At 42.7% G+C, this 22,557-nt stretch overlaps 1 protein-coding gene across 3 annotated transcripts in view; it reads left to right on the forward strand.

Moving 5' to 3' along the window:
* INSC (INSC spindle orientation adaptor protein) overlaps positions 1-22,557 on the forward strand; it is a 155,422-nt gene that overhangs the window by 87,457 nt on the left and 45,408 nt on the right. For all 3 annotated transcript variants that reach the window (XM_083164669.1, XM_083164670.1, XM_083164668.1), the window contains exon 7: positions 15,054-15,179. In XM_083164669.1, the coding sequence (XP_083020795.1) occupies positions 15,054-15,179 (126 nt within the window). The remainder of the gene's footprint in view (positions 1-15,053; positions 15,180-22,557) is intronic.

A 22,557-nucleotide genomic window follows, 5' to 3' on the forward strand; every position in this document is an offset into this window, starting at 1 on the left:
AGCGCAGCGAGCCACCGAGCCCAAAGCGTGGCGAGCGAGCCCCGTGAGGGGACGCAGAATACATGTAAAGTAATCCGCGTCCGCTCGCCACACTTTGGGCTCCGTGGCTCGCTGCGCTCGCCACACTTCAGGCTCCGTGGCTCGCTGCGCTCGCCACACTATATAAAATCAACTCCATGCGTAGTTGGATAGTGGGGGTATGAAATCACCCATGGGTGACTATACAATTAAAAATCGGGTCTTTACAATGAAAAATCGCATCGCATCACATGCCTTAAGTAGTGGCATGCAATGATAAAATCGGGCGCCCAGATAATACATAAGTACCGATTTTTCCATTATTCTTGTTACTGATGCATCGGAATTAACAGGTAAAGGAGCAATAGGAATTTGATTATTTGGCACCTAAAAGGAATATGGCTCAATTGAAGCTTTTAAGAGGTTTTACAATTGCAAGAACCCTATGATTGAGGCACGAGGCACAGTCATTACACAGAATTAGCAACAACTCTGAGGCATATCGGTTGAGGTAAAGTGTTGCTGATTCCCAATGACCGGTGCATTAATGTCAGTGTTATAGACGTGTGCCAGGTGCTGATACATAAAAAGCGCCATTCATGTTTGTGCGGAATTCTGTCTAATATAAATGGTAATGCAGCGGGAGGCGTCTGTACAAGATTGACGCCTCCTGTTATAATTAGCAAGGGTCTGTGGGTCACCATCGGGACCAGTGAGGGCTGCAGCACAATTCAAAATTGAAATAAGGGTGTCAGGAATTGCAGTGTGTGCCCGTATCTGCCGCCACGTCTCTTACCTGCACGCAGGGGCGCCATCCGGCGCAGATTTGCGGGTGGGGTTGTCCTTGGGTGTAGTCCATGGCGGGATGTCTCCTGCGATCCCCATGGGCATAGTCGGCATCCCACACCGATTCCCCATTGCATGGGCGCCGCCATGACACCTTGGTCAGCTGACCGTTTGCTCCAATGTGCTAGCCGGTGACTCTGACCTCTGACCTGTGCACTCGATCACATGCTCAAGGTGCGCACAAGTACTTCCCGGGTTAATTGATGCTGCATCTTGCAGCCAATCACAGACAGACAGGGGAGATAAAAGTCGGGCCCCCAGCACTATCAAATCGCCTTCAACAACTTGTCTGTTCCCTGTGATACTCTCGAGAGTCATCGTCCAAGGCTTCCAGGCTATTTCTCCCAGTGATACCTGTGCACCTGTGCTGCCGCTAGCAAACCTCCTAGTTATCTCCACCTGTCAGACTCTGCTGCCCACCATCATCAGCTCCTGTGTAGTAGTATGTGCGTTCCAGGTCCCCGCTAGCAGGCATCAACATCGGCTCCTAAGCCGCATCACCATAGGATCCTAAGCCACATCACTGTTTGCTCCTGAGCCGCATCACCATCGGCTCCTAAGCCGCATCACCATCGGCTCCTAAGCCGCATCACCATCGGTTCCTGAGCTGCATCACCATCTGTTCCTGAGCTGCATCACCATCGGTTCCTGAGCTGCATCACCATCGGGTCCTAAGCCACATCACCATCTGCTCCTGAGCCGAAACACCAACGAACCTAAGCCGCATCGCCATCAGTTCCTGAGCCGCATCGCCATCAGTTCCTGAACCACATCACCATCAGTTCCTGAGCCGCATCACCATCGGATCCTAAGCCGCATCACTATTGGCTCCCAGGCTGCATCTCAAGTGCTCACAGGCTTCCAGGACTAATACCTACCGACACAGTTCCCAGACCGACACAGTACACGGATATCCATCACCATCAGTTCTCTAACCAGTATTATATATCATCATATATCTTCCTTCTGAAGTTATGCAGTATACCTCCTCCCGAGTATCCCGTATCCCCAGCATCCCAGCTCATTGGCAGCAGTACACAAAGGACCAGGGCAGGGGGCTGCGACCTGCTCGTCGGGTGAGCAGGTCCCTGGTGAAGACCACCGGCCGGTTAGACTCCGCACCCCTGTTTCTGGTTACAGTCAACCCTCTGTCCCAGCTGCTCCCTTGTGCTACAGTCATCTCAAGTTGCTGCATGTCATTCTGCTTCCTAAAGCCGCCTAGTTTAAAGTATTCCGCACCCTCCACTGGCCCACCAAGGTCACGGCTGGGAACACGGAACTCAGTAGCGTTTACAAGGGCCTCTCCTCTGGAGCCACCACTGATTGGGACCTTTGGTCACGATTTGCAATGGTCACCTGCACTGACAGGCCTGCGTAAGCCGAAATGTACTCAAGCTGGCCGTATTATCGGGACACATGGGTCTGCGTCTGATGAGGCTCTTCTGTTAGAACAGTGCCAGGTACCTGAAGGTTACTCGAAATAGCCAGGAGGCATCGAGATTTCCAGCAGATGCCCTGCCCCTTGTCGGAGGACGTGGTGTGCTGTTCAGACAGTTAACTTAATAGAGAGCACATTGCGGTGGTGGCACCTACTTATCCCTGGTGGTCCCACCCTCCTTCTTCCATGGTGGCAGCACCCTCCACCCTGTGGTATCACCTCCATGACAGAAGACCCAGGACCATTAGTGTCACCATATCAACAGACCAGTTTCCCCAGAAAAGCTCCCAAATATCTTATATCTTGCCCCACTAACATAAAAATATTTTATGCATATATGGTCAATAGAAAAGTGTCCCCCGATATCATAGCAGCTCCCGCCACCCCTTACAGATGCTCCTGATCACTGTAACTATTTATGTTATACCTTTATTTATTACCAGTTATTATATAGTGCACACATATTCAGCAGCGCTGTACAGAGACTATTATTACCAGTTATTATATAGTGCACACATATTCAGCAGCGCTGTACAGAGACTATTATTACCAGTTATTATATAGCGCACACATATTCCGCAGCGGTGTACAGGGACTATTATTACCAGTTATTATATAGCGCACACATATTCCGCAGCGCTGTACAGAGAATATTATTACCAGTTATTATATAGCGCACACATATTCCGCATCGCTGTACAGAGACTATTATTACCAATTATTATATAGTGCACACATATTCCGCAGCGCTGTACAGAGAATATTATTACCAGTTATTATATAGTGCACACATATTCAGCAGCGCTGTACAGAGACTATTATTACCAGTTATTATATAGCGCACACATATTCCGCAGCGGTGTACAGGGACTATTATTACCAGTTATTATATAGCGCACACATATTCCGCAGCGCTGTACAGAGACTATTATTACCAGTTATTATATAGCGCACACATATTCCGCAGCGCTGTACACAGACTATTATTACCAGTTATTATATAGCGCACACATATTCCGCAGCGGTGTACAGGGACTATTATTACCAGTTATTATATAGCGCACACATATTCCGCAGCGCTGTACAGAGACTATTATTACCAGTTATATATATAGCGCACACATATTCCGCAGCGCTGTACAGAGAATATTATTACCAGTTATTATATAGCGCACACATATTCCACAGCGCCGTACAGAGACTATTATTACCAGTTATTATATAGCGCACACATATTCCGCAGCGCTGTACAGAGAATATTATTACCAGTTATTTATATAGCGCACACATATTCCACAGCGCCGTACAGAGACTATTATTACCAGTTATTATATAGCGCACACATATTCCACAGCGCTGTACAGAGACTATTATTACCAGATATTATTATTATATAGTGCACACATATTCCACAGCGCTGTACAGAGACTATTATTACCAGTTATTTATATAGCGCACACATATTCCGCAGCGGTGTACAGGGACTATTATTACCAGTTATTATATAGCGCACACATATTCCGCAGCACTGTACAGGGAATATTATTACCAGTTATTATATAGCGCACACATATTCCACAGCGCTGTACAGAGAATATTATTACCAGTTATTATATAACGCACACATATTCCACAGCGCTGTACAGAGACTATTATTACCAGTTATTATATAACGCACACATATTCCACAGCGCTGTACAGAGACTATTATTACCAGTTATTTATATAGCGCACACATATTCCGCAGCGGTGTACAGGGACTATTATTACCAGTTATTATATAGCGCACACATATTCCGCAGCGCTGTACACAGACTATTATTACCAGTTATTATATAGCGCACACATATTCTGCAGCGCTGTACAGAGAATATTATTACCAGTTATTATATAGAGCGCACATATTCCACAGCGCAGTACAGAGACTATTATTACCAGTTATTTATATAGCGCACACATATTCCGCAGCTCTGTACAGAGACTATTATTACCAGTTATTATATAGCGCACACATATTCCACAGCGCTGTACAGAGACTATTATTACCAGTTATTTATATAGTGCACACATATTCCGCAGCGCTGTACAGAGAATATTATTACCAGTTATTTATATAGCGCACACATATTCCACAGCCCTGTACAGAGAATATTATTACCAGTTATTATATAGCGCACACATATTCCACAGCGCTGTACAGAGACTATTATTACCAGTTATTTATATAGTGCACACATATACTGTAGCGCTGTACAGAGACTATTATTACCAGTTATTTATATAGTGCACACATATTCCGCAGCACTGTACAGAGATTATTATTACCAGTTATTATATAGCGCACACATATTCCGCAGTGCTGTACAGAGACTATTATTACCAGTTATTATATAGCGCACACATATTCCGCAGCGCTGTACAGAGACTATTATTACCAGTTATTATATAGCGCACACATATTCCGCAGCGCTGTACAGAGAATATTATTACCAGTTATTATATAGCGCACACATATTCCGCAGCGCTGTACAGAGAATATTATTACCAGTTATTATATAGCGCACACATATTCCGCAGCACTGTACAGAGACTATTATTACCAGTTATTATATAGCGCACACATATTCCACAGCGCTGTACAGAGAATATTATTACCAGTTATTATATAGCGCACACATATTCCGCAGCGCTGTACAGAGAATATTATTACCAGTTATTATATAGCACACACATATTCCGCAGCGCTGTACAGAGACTATTATTACCAGTTATTATATAGCGCACACATATTCCGCAGCTCTGTACAGAGACTATTATTACCAGTTATTATATAGCGCACACATATTCCGCAGCGCTGTACAGAGAATATTATTACCAGTTATTATATAGCGCACACATATTCCGCAGCGCTGTACAGAGAATATTATTACCAGTTATTATATAGCGCACACATATTCCGCAGCGCTGTACAGAGAATATTATTACCAGTTATTTATATAGTGCACACATATTCCGCAGCGCTGTACAGAGAATATTATTACCAGTTATTATATAGCGCACACATATTCCACAGCGCTGTACAGAGACTATTATTACCAGTTATTATATAGCGCACACATATTCCGCAGCGCTGTACAGAGAATATTATTACCAGTTATTATATAGCACACACATATTCCGCAGCGCTGTACAGAGACTATTATTACCAGTTATTATATAGCACACATATTCCACAGCGCTGTACAGAGTATATTATTACCAGTTATTATATAGCACACATATTCCACAGCGCTGTACAGAGAATATTATTACCAGTTATTATATAGCGCACACATATTCCGCAGCGCTGTACAGAGACTATTATTACCAGTTATTATATAGCGCACACATATTCCACAGCTCTGTACAGAGACTATTATTACCAGTTATTATATAGCGCACACATATTCCACAGCGCTGTACAGAGAATATTATTACCAGTCATTTATATAGCGCACACATATTCCGCAGCGATGTACAGAGACTATTATTACCAGTTATTATATAGCGCACACATATTCTGCAGCGCTGTACAGAGAATATTATTATCAGTTATTATATAGCGCACACATATTCCGCAGTGCTGTACAGAGACTATTATTACCAGTTATTATATAGCGCACATATTCCGCAGCGCTGTACAGAGATTATTATTACCAGTTATTATATAGTGCACACATATTCCGCAGCGCTGTACAGAGACTATTATTACCAGTTATTATATAGCGCACACATATTCAGCAGCGCTGTACAGAGACTATTATTACCAGTTATTATATAGCGCACACATATTCCACAGCGCTGTACAGAGACTATTATTACCAGTTATTATATAGCGCACACATATTCCACAGCGGTGTACAGGGACTATTATTACCAGTTATTATATAGCGCACACATATTCCACAGCGCTGTACAGAGACTATTATTACCAGTTATTATATAGCGCACACATATTCCGCAGCGGTGTACAGAGACTATTATTACCAGTTATTATATAGCGCACACATATTCCACAGCGCTGTACAGAGAATATTATTACCAGTTATTATATAGCGCACACATATACCACAGCGCTGTACAGAGACTATTATTACCAGTTATTATATAGCTCACACATATTCCGCAGCGCTGTACAGAGAATATTATTACCAGTTATTATATAGCGCACACATATTCCCCTGCGCTGTACAGAGACTATTATTACCAGTTATTATATAGCGCACACATATTCCCCTGCGCTGTACAGAGACTATTATTACCAGTTATTATATAGCGCACACATATTCCGCAGCGGTGTACAGAGACTATTATTACCAGTTATTATATAGCGCACACATATTCCACAGCGCTGTACAGAGAATATTATTACCAGTTATTATATAGCGCACACATATACCACAGCGCTGTACAGAGACTATTATTACCAGTTATTATATAGCGCACACATATTCAGCAGCGCTGTACAGAGACTATTATTACCAGTTATTATATAGCCCACACATATTCCGCAGCGCTGTACAGAGATTATTATTACCAGTTATTATATAGCGCACACATATTCAGCAGCGCTGTACAGAGACTATTATTACCAGTTATTATATAGCGCACACATATTCCGCAGCGCTGTACAGAGACTATTATTACCAGTTATTATATAGCGCACACATATTCAGCAGCACTGTACAGAGAATATTATTACCAGTTATTATATAGCGCACACATATTCCGCAGCGCTGTACAGAGACTATTATTACCAGTTATTATATAGCCCACACATATTTCGCAGCGCTGTACAGAGATTATTATTACCAGTTATTATATAGCACACATATTCCGCAGCGCTGTACAGAGAATATTATTACCAGTTATTATATAGCGCACACATATTCCGCAGCGCTGTACAGAGACTATTATTACCAGTTATTATATAGCGCACACATATTCCACAGCGCTGTACAGAGAATATTATTACCAGTTATTATATAGCGCACACATATTCAGCAGCGCTGTACAGAGACTATTATTACCAGTTATTATATAGCCCACACATATTCCACAGCACTGTACAGAGATTATTATTACCAGTTATTATATAGCGCACACATATTCCACAGCGCTGTACAGAGACTATTATTACCAGTTATTATATAGCGCACACATATTCCACAGCGCTGTACAGAGACTATTATTACCAGTTAATATATAGCGCACACATATTCCACAGCACTGTACAGAGAATATTATTACCAGTTATTATATAGCGCACACATATTCCGCAGCGCTGTATAGAGATTATTATTACCAGTTATTATATAGCGCACACATATTCCGCAGCTCTGTACAGAGGCTATTATTACCAGTTATTATATAGCGCACACATATTCCGCAGCGCTGTACAGAGATTATTATTACCAGTTATTATATAGCGCACACATATTCAGCAGCGCTGTACAGAGACTATTATTACCAGTTATTATATAGCGCACACATATTCCGCAGCGCTGTACAGAGACTATTATTACCAGTTATTATATAGCGCACACATATTCAGCAGCGCTGTACAGAGACTATTATTACCAGTTATTATATAGCCCACACATATTCCGCAGCGCTGTACAGAGATTATTATTACCAGTTATTATATAGCGCACACATATTCAGCAGCGCTGTACAGAGACTATTATTACCAGTTATTATATAGCGCACACATATTCCGCAGCGCTGTACAGAGACTATTATTACCAGTTATTATATAGCACACATATTCCGCAGCGCTGTACAGAGAATATTATTACCAGTTATTATATAGCGCACACATATTCCGCAGCGCTGTACAGAGAATATTATTACCAGTTATTATATAGCGCACACATATTCAGCAGCGCTGTACAGAGACTATTATTACCAGTTATTATATAGCGCACACATATTCAGCAGCGCTGTACAGAGACTATTATTACCAGTTATTATATAGCCCACACATATTCCGCAGCGCTGTACAGAGATTATTATTACCAGTTATTATATAGCGCACACATATTCAGCAGCGCTGTACAGAGACTATTATTACCAGTTATTATATAGCGCACACATATTCCGCAGCGCTGTACAGAGACTATTATTACCAGTTATTATATAGCGCACACATATTCAGCAGCGCTGTACAGAGACTATTATTACCAGTTATTATATAGCACACACATATTCCGCAGCGCTGTACAGAGACTATTATTACCAGTTATTATATAGCGCACACATATTCAGCAGCGCTGTACAGAGACTATTATTACCAGTTATTATATAGCGCACACATATTCCGCAGCGCTGTACAGAGACTATTATTACCAGTTATTATATAGCGCACACATATTCCGCAGCACTGTGCAGAGAATATTATTACCAGTTATTATATAGCGCACACATATTCCGCAGCACTGTACAGAGACTATTATTACCAGTTATATATATAGCGCACACATATTCCACAGCGCTGTACAGAGACTATTATTAACAGTTATTATATAGCGCACACATATTCCGCAGCGCTGTACAGAGATTATTATTACCAGTTATTATATAGCGCACACATATTCAGCAGCGCTGTACAGAGACTATTATTACCAGTTATTATATAGCGCACACATATTCCACAGCGATGTACAGAGACTATTATTACCAGTTATTATATAGCGCACACATATTCCACAGCGCTGTACAGAGACTATTATTACCAGTTATTTATATAGCGCACACATATTCCGCAGCGCTGTACAGAGAATATTATTACCAGTTATTATATATTGCACACATATTCCACAGCGCTGTACAGAGATTATAATTACCAGTTATTATATAGCGCACACATATTCCGCAGCGCTGTACAGAGACTATTATTACCAGTTATTATATAGCGCACACATATTCAGCAGCGCTGTACAGAGATTATTATTACCAGTTATTCTATAGCGCACACATATTCAGCAGCGCTGTACAGAGACTATTATTACCAGTTATTATATAGCGCACACATATTCAGCAGCGCTGTACAGAGTATATTATTACCAGTTATTATATAGCGCACACATATTCAGCAGCGCTGTACAGAGTATATTATTACCAGTTATTATATAGCGCACACATATTCCGCAGCACTGTACAGAGACTATTATTACCAGTTATTTATATAGCGCACACATATTCCGCAGCGCTGTACAGAGATTATTATTACCAGTTATTATATAGCGCACACATATTCAGCAGCGCTGTACAGAGTATATTATTACCAGTTATTATATAGCGCACACATATTCCGCAGCGCTGTACAGAGATTATTATTACCAGTTATTATATAGCGCACACATATTCCGCAGCGCTGTACAGAGACTATTATTACCAGTTATTTATATAGCGCACACATATTCCGCAGCGCTGTACAGAGATTATTATTACCAGTTATTATATAGCGCACACATATTCCGCAGTGCTGTACAGAGATTATTACCAGTTATTATATAGCGCACACCTATTCCACAGCTCTGTACAGAGAATATTATCACCAGTTATTTATATAGCGCACACATATTCCGCAGCGCTGTACAGAGATTATTATTACCAGTTATTTATATAGCGCACACATATTCCGCAGCGCTGTACAGAGATTATTATTACCAGTTATTGTATATCGCACACATATTCCGCAGCGCTGTACAGAGAATATTATTACCAGTTATTTATATAGCGCACACATATTCCGCAGCGCTGTACAGAGACTATTATTACCAGTTATTATATAGCGCACACATATTCCGCAGCGCTGTACAGAGATTATTATTACCAGTTATTATATAGCGCACACATATTCCACAGCGCTGTACAGAGAATATTATTACCAGTTATTTATATAGCGCACACATATTCTGCAGCGCTGTACAGAGAATATTATTACCAGTTATTTATATAGTGCACACATATTCCGCAGCGCTGTACAGAGATTATTACCAGTTATTTATATAGCGCACACATATTCCGCAGCGCTGTACAGAGTATAGTTGAACACTCACATCAGTCCCTGCCCCAGTGGAGCCTACAGTCTATATTCCCTACCACATGTACATACACACACGCACATTCTAGGGTTAATTTTTGTTCGGAAGCCAATTAACCTACCTGTATATTTTTGGATTGTGTGAGGAAACCGGAGTACCCGGAGGAAACCCCACGCAACTAATGTGACTTCAATGCGCTCAAGTACATTGATACACAAAGCATCAATACATAATCTGACGGTGTATTTACAGTATACCGTATTATGTCTGTGAAAATATTCGGACATACCTCATTTCTACCATTTCTCGTCCTCGTCGCCCACTTTATGCTAATTAACCTCTGGAACTTTTTTAATATCCAGAATTGTTGAAATTCATCATAATGATCAGAAATATTTATTTACAGTATTCAGAATAAAAACTACCCCCAAGTGACCACGTCATAGACTAGATGTATGCTGCTCCTTATTAGTCCAATATCGAACAACGGGTCTTTTTCGGCCTCACAGCGCTCCCTATAATCGCTGCCTGGTTATTCGTTCAAGGAGCACCACTCCCTAACACACGTAGTCACAAATACAAGAGAACAATAACCGGCGCTGATTATAAACAATGACTTGTGTGTAGATTTCCTCTTTATTCTCCACAAGTCCTACTGGAATCCCAATGGATTTCACTAGTTGGACCACACTGACCTGAGTGTGGGTCCCTATGTACACATAGCGTTTTCTTTGTCCAAAATTCCTTTAATCACCAATCCACACGTCACAAATAATTCCAACGACTGACCTGGGAAATGGTCCCTATATTCACATAAAGGTATCTTTGGACAAAGTATGTTCTTCAAATAGACTCCAGAATCAACCATCAAAGCACATCAATGGCATAAGGAACCAAACTGACCTGTATATAGGTCCCTATGTTCACGTAGCGTGTTCTTTTAGTCGCTCACTCCTTTCTTTGGACCAAATATACACGATAAATATCGTAACATACTTTGTCCAAAGATACCTTTATGTGAATATAGGGACCATTTCCCAGGTCAGTCGTTGGAATTATTTGTGACGTGTGGATTGGTGATTAAAGGAATTTTGGACAAAGAAAACGCTATGTGTACATAGGGACCCACACTCAGGTCAGTGTGGTCCAACTAGTGAAATCCATTGGGATTCCAGTAGGACTTGTGGAGAATAAAGAGGAAATCTACACACAAGTCATTGTTTATAATCAGCGCCGGTTATTGTTCTCTTGTATTTGTGCTCCTTATTAGTCGTACAGTACATACTGTACACATTTCATTTATTTTATTTTTTTAAAGAGCATTTTTTTACAGTAACAAAATCAGTGTTGCTTTTTCAAAATCACTCTGGAGGGGCAATATATATGGCAGCCAATATGAAAAAAACAACATCTCTCCGGTAAACATAAAGCTTCTGCTTGTTTTCTGCAAAGTGTAAGCCAGTCTGTCACCAACCTCCCTAGTGGTCATGTGACTATAATTTATCAGTAATCTCTCGCCAAAGCTGCTGATACAACACCACCTCAGGATTACTGTCCTAAAGCACTAATAGCCACGCATGATAAGTGCGTAACAAGTATATGGGCAGGTATATACAGCTACATGAGAGGCATCTAAGGCTATATCATGATTTATGAACTTACAGTGTGGTGTATGAAGACTTGTATTATCCAGATGTAAGGCTAGTCGTATGGTGGAGGCTAGGCCAATAGTTCTGACACAGCAGCCAATCATTTCACTACACACTAGTGACATCACTGAAGCATGACGCACTATCAATGTTTTCTAGTGATTTGATTGGCTGAGCTGTATGAATATTGAACCATAGGGGCTGTCAGCGCTATATGTAGACGATGGGTCCACTTTGTTAAATCGAAAACTTGCTTCTGCTCACGCACTGCATCATACAATATAAACCCGGTGACCATCGGCCTCCATATCCGAATGAACTCTATCGCAGGCAGCTAATGTCTATTAATACCAGCAGCTAGCGCCGTGCGTAGTAACTACTTGATAATTAGGAAGCAGCGTCTCTGTTCTGTCAAGCCGATTCAATTAATACAAATCCCATTTTGACTTTTTACATCAATTTTAATTAAAATGGTATTTACAAATGTTAAAAGTCAATTGTGTAAATAGAGGTATCGCGCCCACATCCGACCACGTTATTAAAGTCGTCTGGGGGTCATTTTCCTTATTGGATGGATGTTTTTTTTGTTGATCACTCGTTTATGAAGATTTTATGTAAGTTATTTACTGTACGTGGATAGACGTCGTCATTACACAAATGGGAAAAAGAATTTCAGACTTTCGGAAGGATCGGTGTGAATGTGTACGGGTCATGGGTGGGTCGACCAATGGAGGTGGCTAAGATCGACGGGGTTGGAAGGTTGACACAAGCATTAGGTCGACAATGGGAAGGTCGACAGTCAAAAGGTTGACGTAATTTTTATCACGTTTTTTTTGTACCGAATGTCGACATGGACACCTTTTAAAGTGTACTGCGTCCCCTTGCATGGCTCGCACTCACCATGCTTCGGGCACGGTGCCTCAGTGCCACTATTCCATTCTCCCTCCACACCTAGTGGCTAGCAGGGCATGAAATTCCGCATGTCCGCTCAAATTTTTTTGAAAAACTAATTTAAATCTTTTCACTGTCAACTTTCCTACTGTCGACATATTGTGTTGACCTCCCAACCATGTCAACCTTAGCCATAATGACCTATTCCACGTGTCGACATGTCATCCTTTACTAGGTTGTTATCAATCTTTGCGCCATCTGATACTTATATATACAGAGCTATACTGTATATACTGTGTGTGTATGTGTGTATATAATAAATATATATATATTTTGGGGAAAAAGTAACTACAGTATGTGCGCTCAGACCAATTAAATGCAAGTCCAGATTTAGATGAACCTTTGTATTAAAACAGAGATAGGAGGCACCAGAGTCCCAATAAAGATGACCCGCAGCAAATCTTCGAAGGACAAATGACCTCTGGGATCCACAGAGGGAGACAATCTAGGTAAAGATAGAAGAAATGCTCTTCATGGTGCAATACATAATAAAACACTTTAATTAAAAAAGCGAGAGTCCACAGTACATATAATGAGGACTCGTACCAAGTAAAACACTGCTGTGGGCTGGATACCACATGTTATATATATGTGTATATATATATATAAGGCAGAAGCTGCTCACGATGCGCTGGGAGGTAGCCGGTCCGTCTCACTGATCACTGCAGGGCTGGATTGCGATGCCGTGGCAGGGAGGGATAGGGCTGGATGGAATTACCGGTGTATGTGACAACCAGGACAGCGTAGTAGGCCACGCACTGACGCGTTTCGTCAGAAGACTTCCTCAGAAGGCGACGAAGTCTTATGACGAAACGCATCAGGGCGTGGCCTACTATGCTCTCCTGGTTGTCACATTTTGGAGTACGCGGGGCCCATATTTGACCCCATGGCCGTACCCTGTAGCTGTAAACAAAAGTAGGAGAAAAAACTCAGTAGGGGGGGGGGGGTTCCGTACACCAAGCTCGTACAAATTGCTTTTTTGATAGAATCAAGGCCTTGTTGATGTTGAATATAATATTGGGGTACAGGCTTGTGATATAACACGTAACCAATAGGCACCCTTTTGGGGGGGCACCAAAATCTTTAATCCGCTTAAGGAATTCAGTGGTGTCCCTTAGTACTGTGGATACGTCATTTACTTTGGCCTGTAAAAAGTAATCCATGTACTGGGAAAGACTTTGACATAATGAACCCCTAGAGGAAATGATGGGCCTTCCCGGCGGGTTCAGCAGGGTTTTGTGGATCTTAGGAAGGAAATAGAGCAATGGGGTGATCGGATGAGTTTGCGTCAGGAATTCCAGAACCGTATCATCGATCCACCCATTGCTCCAGCCCATCTGCAAAAGAGTCCATCTGCGGCGGATAATCTGTCCCATCCGACGGTTGCCAAGGCACCCAAGAGACGCCACTTCATTAATTATATAGATTTAGCATTGGCCGGAGGGGAGCAGTAATGTGCATGTAGCAAGCTGTGATGGACGTAACTCGTTCATTTCTATGCTGGGCGACAGCACTGTCTGTGGCCGGGTGGCGTGGGAGGGGCGGTCATTCCATCCCGTCTGAAGGTTACCATGGCACCCCAAAGACGCCACAAGTCTGACACATGTAAGAGTGCCTAGAGGCAGTGATGCATGCGGGTCACCGGCGCACTTCCTAGTACAAGCCGGCTGATGGGCGGCCGGGAGCGGGAGCTTGTTGTGATAGGAGTAATACAGGTGAGATACAGGTGTGGCTTGATTTTGGCAGGCACCCTGTTCCCTATTTAGCTATCAGCAGGCCTTATTATACCTTATTGCCTTGATGAAGGAGGTGGTTCTCCGAAACAGCTGTTGGGCAGGAAGGGTCATGGAGGGAAAGGCTGTTCTGCTTGAATTATCTGCTCCCTCTGAAAACCGATAAGCACCCAAGTTACTCTCCTTGTGAAATGGATTGATGTCTATGGCTTTTATATTTGCAACACTAAAGCACTTTATGCATTCAAACAGTGGTGTGCTGGTTCTTGTGTCCCAACGCATTACTGGATTGGATTCGTATATATATTTACTACTACTTGCTGTCTTGCAGGAAGGTGCGGTTGTAGCACTGTTCAAAATCTGCCGACAAGATCGTTTTAAATGCCTGTACCTGCCAACTCTCCGGACCCTGGCATCTGTCTGCTCGGTGGAAGAGGGGATTCAGCAGCTGGATAAGGTAGGATCTTCCATGAGTCTGGCTCAGGGCCGGATTAAGCCTTAAGGGCGGCCGGGGCACTTTAGACAGGGGAACCCCCTCCCACTTGTCATTGAGAATATTACACTGTCAAAATACAGAGTAAAGGCAGTATAAACTTGGGCAATGGGTAACTGCAGGGGGGGGTTAATATAAACATAACTAAATTTTATATATATATATATATATATATATATATATATATATATATATATATATATATATAACCAAACTTGTTCCCGGCACTCTGTTGCCCCTATGGAAGGGGTGTCTTGCCCAGTTGCCTTCCTGTGGTGGGACGATGCCCACTGTATATACTCCTTGTGAACGGCGGCACTCAGGGACTGGAGAAACGCTGGTAACTAGGTGAACATTTTATTTCAACGTTTTGGGGATCTTGCCCCCTTCGTCAGGATAAGAACAGTGGGCACTACGACCTTAATGAAGGAGGACCGGACTTCTTTATGCTGCTAAGTATTTTTGTTTGCACAATACCGGACTCCTTTTTGTGTACTGAAATGTACCATTGTCACTATTGCACTTTATAATATGCCATAAAAACCTTTTTGCATTTATCTGATGTTGCTGGCTACCAGTTTGTATGTATACAAATTTCCCATATCTGAGCCGGGCACTCAGGAGTTGATCCCAGTATGTGTGTGCAGTTTATCTTCTTTTGCTATATATATATATATATATATATAGAGGGTCTGCGGCCCGGCACTCCTTAGTCTGGTCAGCTGCCCCGGTGCCCTTCCACAGGGAGATGGGTACGATAGGAATAAAGGATGGCGCTCAGGAGACTTTAAAATCCGTGCTGTATTAAACGTGCAAACAAAGAGACCAACGTTTCGGGGTATGTACCCCTTTGTCAAGGTGCTAGTGAGAACAAAACCAACTGTAAAGTGCTTACCTTATAAAGGAGTGAGTAGATTAGGGTTTGCGCCGTCCAGCGCCGATCACCTGTAGCCGCGCCGTCTCCCCGCCGGAAGGACAGGGGCTCTAACAGGAAGTACGTCGCGTCTGCGTCCCGGAAGTAACTGTGTGGCACGCAAGCTATGTGGTTGCCATGGGGACTGTTATGCATTATAGCTGCGGCTGGCGGTTTGTTGGGAGCTGAACTTGGCGAATCCTTTACAAAAATAGAAAAACAAATAAATAACCAATCAAGGACTGTGTGTCTATAATGTGTACATGCTGCACTGTGCATTATTAAATCTGTGAACCGACGTGTTTAAATGACCTGATGTCGAGTACAGTGATAGTGAAACAGGAATATGATATATCGTGGCTCCTGCTGATGTTATCCACTGGTAGATAGTGAAGCCTGTATAAGTTTATAACAGTGCAATGTGTGCTGTATAGTGATGGTGGGTGTAAGTGTTCGGGGAGTTTTTAAATGTTTGTATGTGTGTGATTTTTTTTTTTCTTGTGTGTGAGTGTAGTGATTGTGTGTTTGCATTTTTTGAGGGTTTTTTATATTTGTTTGAGTTTCACCAGTCAATTGGATCGCTGAGGTATAGAAGATTTGACAGTAAATAGATAGGCAGTCGTTACATCGACAAGGTCAAAAGGTCGACATGACTATAGTAGCCATTAAAATGGTCGATACAAGTTTTACCATGTGGTTTAATAAATGGACAAGTTCCCAGACCGGAAAAATGATGGAACAACAAAACAGTAATGTCCACACCAAGGACTGTGCGAGACCGAATATAGCAAACAATTGCATTTTTCCATCATCCGCCATCTAGTGGCCGCCAGCGAGCAAAATACTTTAATCCCCCCCACAGTGTTGAGGAGCAGCGCTAGCCTTTTATTATATAGGATTTTGAAGCTAAATTACTGTTCAAGTATACAGGGGCGGATCCAGGATAAAATGACAGGGGGGGCACCATGATAAAAAAGGGTTTGGGTGGGGGAGGGGCGGTGTTAGTGGTGCCAGTGTACATGCTAAGAGAGCGGCAGGAGAGGGTGGGAATGGAATTAAAAATAGGCCCTGGCATTTAAAGCACGCAGGCCCACCATGGCGACAAAAGTGAAGGATGTAGTTGTGCGCGCGCCAAAGGCGCGCTCCGGAAAAGGGTGTGTGGCCACTCAACAGGGGGCGTGTCAACACCATATACAACTTCTACACATTATGCAACAAAATACTAGACCCCATTATACTTGCCCCTTACACATGATGCCAAATTGAATGAGCCAAAATTGACATAATGCCACATGGATTGAGCCAAAATTTACATAATAACACACGGATTGAGCCAAAATTCACATAATGCCACACGGATTGGGATAAAATTCACATAATGCCACACGGATTAAGACAAAATTCACATAATGCCACATGGATTGAGCCAGAATTCACATAATGCCACACAGATTAAGCCAAAATTCATAAACAGGAACATTGCGCATTAAACATTTACACCATAATGTCCATTACACGTTAAGTTACATGCCATTTTGTCCATTATGTGTTATGCCAAACACCATAATGCCTATTAAAAATTATGCTACATAAATGCTGCTTCTCTACATGCTCATTGCCAAGGGTTCCATGCTCATTGCCAGAGGTTCCATGCTCATTGCCATGTGGGATTACATGCTCATTGTCAAGGGGGAATAAATGCTCATTGTAAATGGGGGGACAGCCACCGCCAGGCAGAAGTGATAGCCACTGACAGTGGCAGAGCCTGGCTGTATTCAAAGCACTGCAGGTCCGGCTATTTGAAATAATACCCCTTTCACACCAGAAAATGCATTCCCAGGTTGGCCCCCTTTACACCAGCCTAGTCCCTGCATTTTCTGGTGTGAGGGGGAGAGAAAACCACCACTCCCCCCTTTAACCAGTTATCTCATTTAACCGGCTATATCTTCGGAACCAACTGATCCATTTACATGAGACAAGTATTATATTGAAAAACTTTTGAGTGGGCTTAGATTGATTTTGGTTCCGTGAAACTGGAACTTTTAGTTCCAGAGTAATCTGCCCTCAAAGAACATGAACAGCCATGAAATTACATTTCAAAAATAAAAAAAATCGGTTTACACGCAATATCTCTGGAACCGATTGACCGATTTGGACCAGCCTGGTATCATATTGAAGGCCCAGCGATTTGGAAATGAATGAAATCAACCACAAGCTTCTGTGATGCCAGGGCGGGAACTGGCAGCCGTCGGAACCGGGTGGGGGTCGGAATTGACGGGTCCCAAATTATCCTATGGGGAAAAAACGTTACAGGTTTGCCAGGCGATATCTCCGGTTCCCGAGGGGCTAGAGACACGGGGCTGGGCTCGTTGAAAAGCCCTGGTCCTCCGCTACAAAACAAATGACAGGGGGGGCACGTGCCCAGGTGCCCCCCCCCTGAATCCGCCACTGCAAGTATATCAAGTGAGCAATATTAATTATGCATTATAGTAAGACGGCAATAGAAATGTATATTTTAATAGGGGCAATAAAAATGTATCCATGGCGAGAGTGACAATTATTATTCTATTATGCCGTTTATAGTGCCATAAAATAACAACTGTTGTCCCTGTCCGTTTAGTAAATCTCCCCCTAACACTTTACAGCACAGATATATTTATATGTTTACCATTTTGAGTAACCAATTACAAATGAATCGGCGAGGTGCGGGAGACCTTCCCAGCTTTTCAGGGGGCCGGGAGAGCTACTTGACTTTCAGGAGACTCCTGTCCATTCCGGGAGAGTAGACCGGTATGTCACAACTTCAGCCAATGAGCAGGTACTGTAGATTTGGTATTATATACCTCCCAGTAGCAACCAGTGATCGGCATTAAAAAAACTGTCCTAAGTGACGACAACTCACAACAAACAAATTAAACAACAGAAGTAAAATACAAAAGCAAAAGAAATATGAATATAATTCTGTCTACAGTGTAACAAGACAAGTTAATGTTACTGGATTCGCTCCTTAGTTGCCGTTTGGCCTAATGCAAATAGAACAACTGTCCTGCTGCATTTTATAGGATTGTTAACTATAGATTTCCAGTATTACTACGAACAATGATGCGTCTCAGGCAAGATGAGGGCCTATAAAACGTGTCCGTGTGAGAACTACGTCCTTCTACGCCAGGGTTTATATGATCGTTGCTGTAAGTAAGACATTCCTAGAAAGCATTGTACAGTTTTCTCCTAACGAGACCTCCGCCTAATTTGTCATTTGTAAAAACATAGGCTGGCGTCCAATGTCCAGGCGGTGGGGGGCAACTGAGCGGGGGGGGGGGGGCATCGTTATGTTAATTGGGATACGGTTGCTAGGTCGGAATTTCAACACAAGCATTAGGTATACAATTGGAAGGTTGACAGTCAAAAGAGTTTTTCATGTTTTTTTAGCTGAATTGTCCACGGTCCACTTGCCAATGGCCGCCTGCCTGGAAGGGATGACCTTGCTGCCCTGCATGGAGGCATCACTTAGCGGGATCTGGTGGTAATTTTACCGTAATTGGTTCAAATTTCACAGTTATTCTAACTCAGGGGAGGCCAAACCTGACCTCAAGATCTACCAACGGTGCATGTTTTCCAGGCAACCTGTGGATCTATAGTAGGAATGAATGCAGCTGGTTTGAAAATGTGACAGTTAGTAATGACTACAGCTGTGCACCAGCTAGGTGACCTGGGGAATGTGACAGTTAGTAATGACTACAGCTGTGCACCAGCTAGGTAACCTGGGGAATGTGACAGTTAGTAATGGCTACAGCTGTGCACCAGCTAGGTAACCTGGGGAATGTGACAGTTAGTAATGGCTACAGCTGTGCACCAGCTAGGTGACCTGGGGAATGTGACAGTTAGTAATGACTACAGCTGTGCACCAGCTAGGTAACCTGGGGAATGTGACAGTTAGTAATGGCTACAGCTGTGCACCAGCTAGGTAACCTGGGGAATGTGACAGTTAGTAATGGCTACAGCTGTGCACCAGCTAGGTGACCTGGGGAATGTGACAGTTAGTAATGACTACAGCTGTGCACCAGCTAGGTGACCTGGGGAATGTGACAGTTAGTAATGACTACAGCTGTGCACCAGCTAGGTGACCTGGAAAACATGGACCGTTGGTAGATCTCGGGGACTGGTTTAGCTACCCCTGTTCTAACTGGGTCGCTTAATTCACACAATGTCCACTTCCCATCTGCCGCGTGCATCCGACATCGACACTATGTCCACCACTGAGTGGTCCCAGGTTGAGAACAGAGAGTTTAGTAACTTACTTGTGGCTTTAATCACTGCACTAGAAACCGCTCAGTGTAAAATACAAATTCATCTTCACTTCTAATTGCCAGACAAACAAGCCCACAGGTAGAGGGTGGTTATACAGCAATGTACGTAGAGCTAACCGCAGCCTGCAGGACATCCTGACGACCATTGTGGTCAAAGGATATTAAAAAATCTGAGCAGCAGATGTTTCTGTCTAGATGTCTCATATTCCTAAGCATCCTTCTATCAATACATAGCTGCCAGGTACAATATTAAAGGTTCTCGTCCTCTGTACATATTTCCTTGCGCAGTGACTGTTTCTTTCCATTTTGCTGCTGATCTTAACCCCTTAGGTGCATATATACGCTGTTCTATATGGGATGGTTTTGTGTCATTCTTGTTTAACACACCTTATTCTGGAGATATCCGTTACATGTTAATCATTATTGCTTGTATCAAGGGTTTTGTTTCATCTGAAGCAACGTAATCACACGAGGGAAGAGACTGTATTACTGCGGGGAATCAGCTGTATTTTCCTTGTCTACTGAACAGCCATAGTCACTGGACAGATAATGCAGGGTTCCGTGCAGTGGTGTAATCAGAGGAGTAGTGGGGTGACATGATGCCAGGAGCAAGGGTATGTTTTGCCCCCCACCCCTGTAATTTTTTTTCTTATATTAATGCCCCTTACACTTTATGCCACACAATCTGTAATGCATATTACACATGCCACACAATGTGTAATGCCCCTTGCCCATTATGCCATGCACCATAATGCCCATTACACATTATGCCACACAATCAATAATGCCGTTTCACATTATGCCACACACCATAATTCCCATTACATAATATGTCACACAATCTGTAATGCCCATTAGCAGTGGGTGGGGTAAAAATTACCAGAATCAGCCCTATTATGCCACACATTGTTATGCTTATTTCACTTTATACCACACACCGTAATGCTTATTTTAGTTTATGCCACACACCGTAATGCCCATTACACATTATGACACACACAGTAATGCCAGTGACGCTATTTTATGTCCCACACACAAAAATGCCCCTTACAAATGATGCCCCACAGTAAAGCTTCTAATTACTTGTTGCCAGGGGTTTCATGGCAACTGATGCGGCTTTCTGCTTCTTCTCTTGTTGACGCCAGCGTTCCCAGCACTTCCAGGTAACGCTATACAAGCAATGGTGTAATTATACATTTTGCACATTCCCCATTGCATTTGAGTGCCACTTACAAGTAATGCCCCATGTAACACTGCTTCCATACATAATTCCCCCTGCAGTGCTGCTTACACATACAATCCCCCCCTTTAGTGCCACTTACACACATAATGCCCCCGCTTGTGCTACTTATAATGCCCTTCTGTAGTACAGCTAACACATTACCAGGGGTTTTATGCTTCTATGAAGGTGCAATTCAGTCAGATGAAGCAACACATTTTCCAGTAGGAAAAGGTTTATTAAAAAAACAGGAAAGTATACAATATTTTGGAGGTCTCGAGCCCGGCCTCGAACACCCCGATACATTGTACCATTTGATTATTTTGGAACAGTTGGTGTCTCATCCACCAGCGATGCCGCCATTTTCTACTATTGTGGGTCTACCTTATCGGCGCTGTTCATCGTGACCATTGTTCGGACCACAGAATGAGACCCTAACGCGTGCACTCTAACCGAAGAACCGCAAGCTCATCAGCATTTCCTCTCCGATCCCAAAGGATAAAAACAAACATGAATTTTGTTGAGACAACGCATCATGACATCAGAGCTTTTGCAGTCTGGAGCAGGCCTACGACGCACCCCCTCGCTTTATCAAATACAAACCAGGTTCGGGGAGGGCAGCGTCTGATGTCTGAGGAGGCCGGAGGGGCGTTCGTGTTGGGGTCTGTTACAATCATTCTACAAAATACAGATCATGTCTTTTATAGCCAGGGAAATGTATTTTAGGAGTGAGTTCATGGCACAATTAGATAATATAACATCCAATGCTCCCAAATCTGATTTACTAGTCTCAGCCTCTCAACAAGCCTTTCTAATTAATTGGCTGTGGAAATGTACTGGATTTGGTAAATTACACTTCTGTCCAAGCTCTCTGAAGATTCATTAAATCAGGGCTGTAAGAGT

This window comes from Crinia signifera, chromosome 11 (genome assembly GCF_055691185.1).
Source record: "Crinia signifera chromosome 11, ASM5569118v1, whole genome shotgun sequence".
Lineage (NCBI taxonomy): Eukaryota > Metazoa > Chordata > Amphibia > Anura > Myobatrachidae > Crinia > Crinia signifera.